Source organism: Engraulis encrasicolus, chromosome 9 (assembly GCF_034702125.1).
Source record: "Engraulis encrasicolus isolate BLACKSEA-1 chromosome 9, IST_EnEncr_1.0, whole genome shotgun sequence".
Lineage (NCBI taxonomy): Eukaryota > Metazoa > Chordata > Actinopteri > Clupeiformes > Engraulidae > Engraulis > Engraulis encrasicolus.
The window spans coordinates 36,536,087-36,546,086 of record NC_085865.1 but is presented as its reverse complement, the minus strand read 5'-3'; the positions used below and the strand labels follow the sequence as shown (position 1 = coordinate 36,546,086).

Below are 10,000 nucleotides of genomic sequence, written 5' to 3'. Positions count from 1 at the left end.
TGGCAGCCTAGTGTAACAAATATTCAGTGACTAACACATTTCTCTTTGTAAATAAAAGTCCTCAAACACCTCAGTTTTAAGCACCTGTGTTTGATGGACTGTCTGTACCGAGAATCGTTTTTCATTCGCTTCACTATTCAAAGAGGTTTGAAGGTTAACCTCGATGAAGAAAAGACATCCATTTTTTTCCATTTTGTAGCCTATATAAAGGACAAAGTGTATGTCAATTGAAACACGACAACAATTGCCACCACAGAGATACAGTACAGTACACGCAATCACACACACACTCTCTCTCTCACACACACTCACACACTCACACACACACACAAACACACACACACACACACACACACACACACACACACACACACACACACACACACACACACACACACACACACACACACACACACACACACACACACACACACACACACACACACACACACACACACACACACACACACAGTCACAGACACAGCTTAGTAAGCATGTCATGGTGTTGCTGTATGTCTTTTCAAGTTACAAGTTACGGTAAGGGACAAGTTACGGTATTTGCTGAGTCCATTCCTCACGGCGGGCTGGCAGTGTGCACAGCATCCCAGCCACGCACATTTATTTTTTAAGCCACAAGGTTAACCAACAGAATACATGGCCTTACCCTTTCCTGGATGGCCCTTCTCATTTACTGGCAAAGGCGAGACGTAGGAGAGGAGAGCAGCGTGAGTGGTTGGCTGACAAAGTTTTCTCTATTCTGAGCACTTTCCACTCAATGGCGTTAAGAGTAAAGATAGAGCTTAGAGTTTCATGCATACCTTAGCTTTGCCATTAACATTCTTTAAATATCCAAACATGGGCATGCTGACACCAGGGACCATCAAAGTGATCATTTTTTTAAATTCACTGTTTCCCAAAGCACTGTTTAGTTAAGGTACCTGTAGCCACCAACAAATCCCACCTTGCCAAGGTCCCCTGAAAGAACAATTTTGTATTTCAAATATAATTTCTAACGTTGTTTTGCAAAGCATAAACTATTTATTTAGCAGGGTGCCATATCACCGTGTTTCTCAACAGGGGTGCCGCGTGCTCCCCTCAGGGGTGCCGTGGAACCGTGGCTGATAAATGAATTATGTAATATAATACATATTTGTCTAAATTGATAAGTTAATGCTAGTCATTGGAATCTTTCATCTGCCATTTACGCACAATAAAGTAAATATAGGTCGCCTCAGTCAGCTGCAACTTCGAGCGTAGGTCGTGTGACGTCTCCAAATGTGTTACTTTTCTAAGCTTGTGTGGTATTGGATGCGATGCCATGCTACGGCTTGTTGGTTTGGGGTGCCTTGAAATTTTTCATGAATTGAAAGGGTGCCTCGCCTAAAAAAAGGTTGAGAAACACTGCGCATATCATACTTAATATGAAACTGCACTGCATAGCCTATCCAATGATGAAAGTTAGATGTCTCCGATACTGGCAAACTGGTGGTTGATGCAACACTTGCAGTAATTAAGAATGACAGACAAGTGGTTTATCCAGTCACGTGCAAGAATTTTTGATAAAGCCACGCCTTCAGACAGCGAATCCACACAGCGATTGATCCAGATGAGTGTGTGTGGAGTGAAGGCAGAACCACATTCACCTGGGCGAGAACCAAGTTACACCTTCACAGCATTGTGATAGTGACCTCACAGGGTTACTGCTGTAGCGATATTCCATATAGACTTCTTGTTGTGACACAATACTTACGTATGAGTGCAATGCATGGCGCACTAATGCCCCTCAATGCCCCTCACTGCAATACTGCGGAGCTTAAATGCACACACCGAGCAGAGTGCCTTCCAAATGGAGGCAAGGTTACGTCCTTCAGATGTAGAAGGGCATATGAAAGAGAGAGAGAGAGAGAGAGAGAGAGATAGAGAGAGAGAAGAGCATGGTGAATTGAAAAAAAAGAAACATGGACCCTCAGAGGAGGGCAAAACCAATGTATACCGCACAACTCTACAGCTTTTGAATGTGTGGCTTTGCTGAACAAGAACAGTGCCCCTTCACCCCTACTTGCTCTGAGGTTGTAAGCTAACATCTACAAGAGTTTCTATTAAAGGAGACTGGATGTGTATAGTATGTGAGGAGAATAACCTTTTTGTGACAATTTGACATGGACAGCTTCTTGGTTGATACAATTAACTGTGTAAGTGAAACTGAACCTGTTTAAAAATACAGTATGTCTCTGTGTTTGTGCCTGTACTTTGTGGTGGCACAGGTACATTCTAAGGTGGATTGCTTGTTGAAAGATTTTGAGCAATGTCCCTGATAGAACTCTAACAATGTGTCCATCTGTCTCTCTGTCTCTCTGTCTCTCTCTCTCTCTCTCTCTCTCTCTCTCTCTCTCTCTCTCTCTCTCTCTCTCTCTCTCTCTCTCTCTCTCTCTCTCTCTCTACCTCAGCTACCTCATCCCTGAACTCACAGCTTCAGCATCTTCAGCAGCTTCAGCAACTGCAGCAGCATCACCACCAGCAGCAGCAGCAGCAACAGCAGCAGCAGAGCCAATCACAGCACTCTCACAGCCAGACCCATCTTCAGACATCCAATCACATGGCCTCGCACCACCCGCTGAGCCCCGCCAGCCAACAGCAGCCCTCATCCGCCTCCTCTGGCTCCTCCTCCTCCTCAGCCTCCTCCAATCTGGGCTCGGGACAGGCCTCGCAGTCCCCGCCCCACAGGCAACAGAACCAATCGCCCGCGCGCAGCCTGCCCTCACCCGTCACCCCGCCCATGCCACTGTCGGTAAGTCCAACTCTCTTTACCATGGAGGTAGTATAAGACCTGGAGACAGTGAACAATGGGACATGTTAGGCTAGTGAATTCAGCTAAAATTTAACACATTTTTCAGCTTCCAAAATGGTGTTTCATGGAGCTAATTTTCGACCCCAGTTTACTCAGCCAATTACGTGCCACGTTACTGACTGAAGTAAAGTTGACCAGAAAGCTATATGGAAGACGGCATTGGATGCATGGAGGTATTATAAGGTGCCCAACCACAGACCTATATAGGTCTGTGTGCCCAAGACTAAACTCGCACACCCACCAATCATCATGAGCGAAGTGGTATCGGAAATGAGCGAATTTGTGAAAATGGCGACAAGGAAGTGCCTTGCTAATCTATCAAGCTAACCAGCCAAATCCTGACCCCCTGCTCTTTATCTCTTAACCGAGGCTAGCCAAAGCCTTTTGAGCAGTTAAGAATGAAGGGTACATTCCCAGCATACAACTTTTACATGGGTAGAAAGATGTCCATAATATGCAAGATAGTTTACTTGTAAGCTGTACTGGACTACTTTTTGGAGCTTAAAATGCTTGTTTGCAACTGAGCTCTCAACACTTAACTAACATGACCTGGATGAATGGCAGTTGGTACAATAGTGATACAGTGATATTGCACAGAACGGATAAAATGATGAAATCACTGTATCTAATGTCTCACAGTGCATTTCACAATTCAGCACAAACAATTCAGTCTCACAAACATTCATCTTTGTGTGTGTGCTTATTTGGGTTTTTTCCCCTCATCTCATCGTTTTCATCTTTCTATTGATATCCACACTGCGTTAGGACAGAGATTTCATGTTGGATACTAACAGAAATTGTGATTTAACTGCTTTCTTGTCCGTCTTTAATGAAAACTCATTTAGTAAAATAACATTCTAGAAGTAGAACTCTGGAATAGTCTACAAAGTAAAAGTCCTGAAGCTTCAGTTCATGTGGCCCCTAAACGCACAAAGCCATGGCTCAGCTTTTACAGCATTGTATGCCTCCTTTAACGGAGCCGGTAGGCGGAGACCATAGAGAGAGAGAGTCCTGCTGTCAAGCAAGTAAATTGAAAGCAAATAAAATATAATCTCCCCTAAATAAAATGTTCTTTCACTTAATTTCTCCTGCATTATTCACAGTGCGTCAGTGGCATTCTGGGTAGCCAGGAGACGTACGTGGTCTGGCTTGAATGTTAGAGAATGGGACAGTAATTCAATTGCGTGATTGAATTTGTCTGGGGAAATCTTGGATATTACAAATATTGTTCCTGGAGTAGGAGGGTTTGCTGCTGCTCAGAGAATTGTCCATGAGAACGCCATAAAAAAAAATTGAGAATTTATCGTTCAGCCCTTTTATATATCCAGCCTCCTGCCTACCACAGCAATAGCCCAGGCACTATTACTGAAAATGAACGCTGGCCTGATCAGATTTTGAGATATGATGTTTCGGTGCAAAAACTGATTAGGATCAACTTTATGATAATCAGGTATTGACAGCTTTTTTTTGTCTCGAGAACTCATATTGCCCTGAAGTTTCAGCCCTCTCAGGGGGATTTGAAGTGAAGTGGTGTCATACACCCGCAGTGTGAGAGATATTGACTTACCCCCCACTTTAACAGAGAGATCAGAATTGGCATTAACAATAAAGTCCAGTTTGCAGCAAATTTATATCAAAGTATCATCTGATGGGTTTAGCACATACTAGTAGCCTATAGTAGGGTGGATTTATTGGGACTGAATGCATGTTACCATTAGTAACAGGAATAAAAGTATTTGAATCGATGAAATGAAAACGAAAAACAGCTACGTATTAGTGGTCAATTTTAGCGCACCAATAGAGTAATTAGTAAGGCAAGACGTCAAGTTGGAATGTCTTTCTTTCTTTCTTTCTTTCTTTCTTTCTCTTGTCCTTCAGTCATATCTTTCCGTTCTTTCCTTTATTTTCCGTATTTCTTTCTTCCCTTTTCATTCTTTTTGTTGGATTTGTCTATCTATCCATCTCCCTCCGCCTCTGTCCATCCAGCTGTCTTGGCTGGCCACTAATAGCCGGTCCTCTTATTTCATATATATCCCCCCCTGCTCTCATCTCTGGGGAGGAGTGGAGGATGAGAGGAGGAAAAGAGGAGGAGAGTAGGGAGGAGAGGAAAGGAGAGGAGAGGCCTGTGTCGCCTCCTGGGTCTGGGCCACATTCATCAGCGTCAGGCTCCTTATTGGTTTGCGCTGCGTCCTCCTTTATGGCTGAAATGAGTCGGGGGCCATTTATTTAGCTGCCGTGGTCCCCAGGCCTAAGACCTGTCACGGCCCCCGCCAGACCCAACCAACACATTATGGCAAGCCTCCTCGTCCTCGTCCTCGTCCCCATCCATATCCACCCCCCACCAGCACCACCACCAACAGCAACCCCTATAGAGTACGAGCCACTGGCCATGTCTGCAGGAAGCTATACCAGGAATATACTGTAACACTACCCACACAAACACTTTGATTTTATGGTTCCTTTTATAGTCTATCACTATCTACATACAGTATAACAGCATGAAATGTGATGGAGAAAAGTGAGGTATCCACTGCACTCCTGTTCTTCATTGTCCGGTGTGTCATGGGAAAGGAGAAGTGGGAAAAGTGAGAAGACAAGTCACAAAAGAGAGGTCACAAGAACATCTCGTCTCGGATGTGGAATGTTAATGTCTTTATATATTTCTCTAAACATAAGCACAAATTAGTCTTCCACGTCGGAGATGCTCCGGTGACTTTCCTTCTAACTATGCAACGTTATCGACTTACAGTATCACCAATACAACATTAATACCAATACTGACACCAACACCAATACTTCAGTAACATTATTGTGACACCGTGTTGAATTGATGAAATAGGAACAATAAAGTACAGTATCACCATAGCCTCTTAGTGCAGATGGGGTCGCCGGCGGGCCTATTCACTGTTTGCTGAAAATACTCAACTACATTATAACAACATTGCTATGATATTACTGAGAGCCATAAGTAACAGATAAAGACATAGCCATTACAATTTTGGTGACAGTAAGGTTATAACATAGCCTCTGCACTAAGGGCTTAAGCCCTCCTCATTCCGGACACCAGTCTTGTTTTCAGAGTGTGTGGTTGCAAATGAACGTGGACAGGCATCCGTGCATGTTTATGTTTTTCCGTAGTTATTTGGGGCAGATTTTTAATAAATGTCTTGAAATAATGTCATAATACTTGGGTTATTTCCGAAAGTGCTCCTGGCGTCTGTCATATATCATCACTCAGTTCCACTTGAACAAAATAGAACAAAATCTAAGGATTCTGTAGAGGAAGATCCTTTTACCTTTATTAATTCTTTCATTTATGCATCACATCCCTTCATCATTCATTAAGTCATTTAGCTTTTCACTCATTCATTCATAAATAATATACATTTTTATCCATTGTTTGTTCATCTTTTCATTCATTCATTCATTCATTCATTCATTCATTCATTCATTCATTCATTCATTCATTCACTCATTCATTCATTCACTCATTCTTTCAGTCATTCATTTAGTCATTACATACACACAGACTAAGAAAATAAGTGCATAAAGTGTTTACCAATAACGTGTACTGCTCATATTTACCCATTATCTCACCCTCGCCACCCTGTCACATTACATGCAGATATTTTCTCTATTAACCCATTTAAGCCGAAGCCCTTTTTGGGAAAGGGTGCCCTCTGCCTATTAAAACCTAAATATTTCAGCCTCCGAAGCACATAAAAGCATGAAATTAGTTGCATTTAAAAGGACCCTCATTTTGCCTCAGAATGTGTTCATTCAGCTCTACATACCCACATTTTTAGTAAAACAGCTCATATTTAAAGAACCTGAATGCAGCATGTACTATGTTGCTCCAGGACAAAATGGGTTAATGGCAGAGTGTCTTGTTGAGTGTCTGTGAAAGAGGTCTATGTGGTGCCGCTGGATGGATAGGGTTACTGTACTGTACTGTCTGATGGAGGATAACAGCAAGGATGTGATGATGCCACCACAAGGGCTGGCACGGGCAAAGGATCCGTCTCTCTCTCTCTGTCTCTGTCTGTCTCTGTCTGTCTCTGTCTCTCTCTGTCGCTCTCTCTCGGTCTCTCTCTATCTGTCTGTCTCTCTCTCTCTCTCTCTCTCTCTCTCTCTCTCTCTCTCTCTCTATCTGTATCATTCTCTCATCTCTTTCTCTTCGGTGCCAACACTCACAGTGAGACACAATAAAGCACTAGAGGTCAAAACGTTAACACCCAGGAATAGTTGTTTTATGTGAGGTGCCAGCAAAATGAGGATTAAATACAAAAATATAGAAAGAGAAAAGGCAGCGCAGGACAAGACTCTACTTTACAGTCTTTGAGTCTAAGATCAGCTATGGTGTTTTTCAAATTAAAACTCTGAAACTGAAGTGACACAGGGGCCATGTAACGTACAGGAATTTTTCCTCAGCGATAGAGAAATAATCTAAAATGTTTCACTGCATAGTGGGCATCCATACATCTTTTCCTCTGTTCTAAACTCTGTTAATACATTGTCCCCTGTTGTGAATGTTCTGTTATCAGAATGCCACTGACCATCCTGTAATACGCAAGGCACTGTGTAATGTCGTAGTCGTGTAGTACTATGGTAGTAAAGTCTTTTCAAGGACCATTGCAGCATTTTACAGGCGGAATGCTGCTACACCTTTATAGTTCCCGGCTGGTCCTGTGTTGACTGGCATTATCAGTGATAGTCTAACTCACACAGTGGCCATTGCATTACTTAACTAGAAATGCACTCAGGGAGTGCCGACCTCTGCCAATGAAGCTGTTTGGTAGAGCATTTCACTATGTTACATCCTATTTTTCTGCCTTCTTTTTGTGGAGTTAAAAACTGTAATGTCAAAATTCGCCCGTCCCGGAATTCAATTTGCGGTCACTAAGGCCATCTGGATTTGTAGGCTAGCAATGGTGAAGAATCCTTTTTAAAAATCCTGGTTCCGGTTCGTGATCCGGATCACCACAAAAATGTAATCACTTGTTCCTTTGATAATTTCCAACAACTCCACAAAGTTTCATCCAAATCCATTGATGTGTTTTAGAGTTATCCTGCACACAAACAAACAGACAAACAGGCAGACAAGCAGACAGACAGACAGACAAACAGGCAGACAAGCAGACAGACAGACAGACAGACAGACAGACAAACCAACGCGACCGATAACATAACCTCCTTGGCGGAGGTAATAACAAGATATCTCTATGCCTAACATCCAAAACTATACTGTACATGCAAGTCCCTATTCCACAGAGATAACTTCCACATAATTCCTTAAAAATCCAGTTGGCCTGTGAGGATAACTGTCTGGAGGTGTGGGACAGTGACTGCCTCCCCAGAGCTGGGCAGGTGGATATACAGGTGTAGGTTTAAAGGGCCTGATGCCCATAATTGGCCTTCTGTGGTCTTATCAAAGGAACTCGCTGCATTCGCTAGTGTTATGGTGATGTTCCTTGGGGGCAGAGTTGGACCAATGTGTTGAAAACGTTCTGGGAATTCAAGACACGTGTGAGCGGACAGTCTGTGCTCATCACACCATACGGTACATTTTTGACACACACACATGCACATCTGCACACACACACACACACACACACACACACACACACACACACACACACACACACACACACACACACACACACACACACACACACACACACACACACACACACACACACACACACACACACACACATCTCTCTCTCTCTCTCTCTCTCTCTCTCATCCCTCTCATCTCCTCCTCTTCTTGCGGACCCCTGTTTGTCGTTTTCCAAAGGGAGGGCAAGTCAGACCTCCCCATTATCCTCCCCAGAGTCCCGGAGGCTTTAGGATGGAGGCCCCTCCTGTCCTGACACCTGACAGCACCGACCTGTATCCTCCTCTCATCGTGGCTAGCAGCATAGGCTATGAGTGGGTCCTCTTCAACACTTGTATTGCTGCCTTGTCTGACTTCCTGCTCACATACTAATTATGAGATACAACCCCCCCAGGGCATCATGGGAGATGTAGTGAAGTGGTATTTGTTGTTGTGTTTTGTTTTGTTTGGGGGGGGATGTGTACCATCACTGCCATACCATGTCTATAGGTTCCTTCACTATACTATACTTGTGTGTGTGTGTGTGTGTGTGTGTGTGTGTGTGTGTGTGTGTGTGTGTGTGTGTGTGTGTGTGTGTGTGTGTGTGTGTGTGTGTGTGTGTGTGTGTGTGTGTGTGTGTGTGTGTGTGTGTGTGTGTGTGTGTGTGTGTGTGTGTGTGTGAGAGAGCGAGAGAGAGAAAGAGAGAAAGAGAGAGAGAGTGTATCAATACAGTATTATACAGTACTACATTACGGTAAGGGGTTGTGGTGTCATTTGCCAAAACACTGTTTTTCTAGCAGTGGAATGACTGTACTGTACTGTACTGCACTTTGAGGCACTTTGAAGGGTGGTCATTATTGACTATTCATCTCTCGGCTGCTTCCCTGTGACATGGCCTTGTATCCAGGAGCAGGGTGACAGACAGAAGCAGTACCATTGACACCACCAAAAGTAACTCCGATGAATAGTGTAACGGCACAGACGGCGATGTCAACATTAATTGCAGGCGCCACAGTGCCGTTAGACTAAAGGCCGTTCACATCACATCCCACAGGATTCTGACTGTGAAAAGGAAGAAGTCAACTTGCAAGTCTTATAGTTTGGGAGGGAGGGAGTGAGTGGGGGGGAAAGTGAAAGACAGAAATAAAGGAGAGATGGAGAGAGAGACAGGAGCTTTTTTAAGAGAGAGAGAGAGAGAGAGGGAGAAATAGCGATAAAATGAAAAAGAGCAAATGAGGGAGGGGATGGAGGAGATGGAAAGAGAGATACAGGAACATTCTCAGAGAAATTTCACAGAGAATTATAGAGAGGAAAAAAGAGAGACAGACGGAGAGAAAGAATATGGTTAAGAGAAAGGGAGCGGTGGTATGGAGAAAAAGTGACAGAAAGAAAAAGAGAGACAGAGAAATAGAGAGAGAGAGGAGGCGAAAGCTAGGCAGCCTGTCAGCGCCAGGCAGCACAGCAACAGCAAGCGCGCACTGCGCTGTAGTGACAAACAGACGGGGCAGATTATGAAATTTGCTTAAGTGTGATAATGGCCTGATTACCGAGCGCAG

The 10,000-nt window shown here is 43.7% G+C and overlaps 1 protein-coding gene across 1 annotated transcript in view; it reads left to right on the top strand.

Annotated features, from left to right (window-relative positions):
- Positions 1 to 10,000, top strand: part of pou6f2 (POU class 6 homeobox 2) — a 123,098-nt gene that overhangs the window by 47,369 nt on the left and 65,729 nt on the right. The window contains exon 4 of the mRNA XM_063206290.1: positions 2,448 to 2,788. Within this exon, the coding sequence (XP_063062360.1) occupies positions 2,448 to 2,788 (341 nt within the window). The remainder of the gene's footprint in view (positions 1 to 2,447; positions 2,789 to 10,000) is intronic.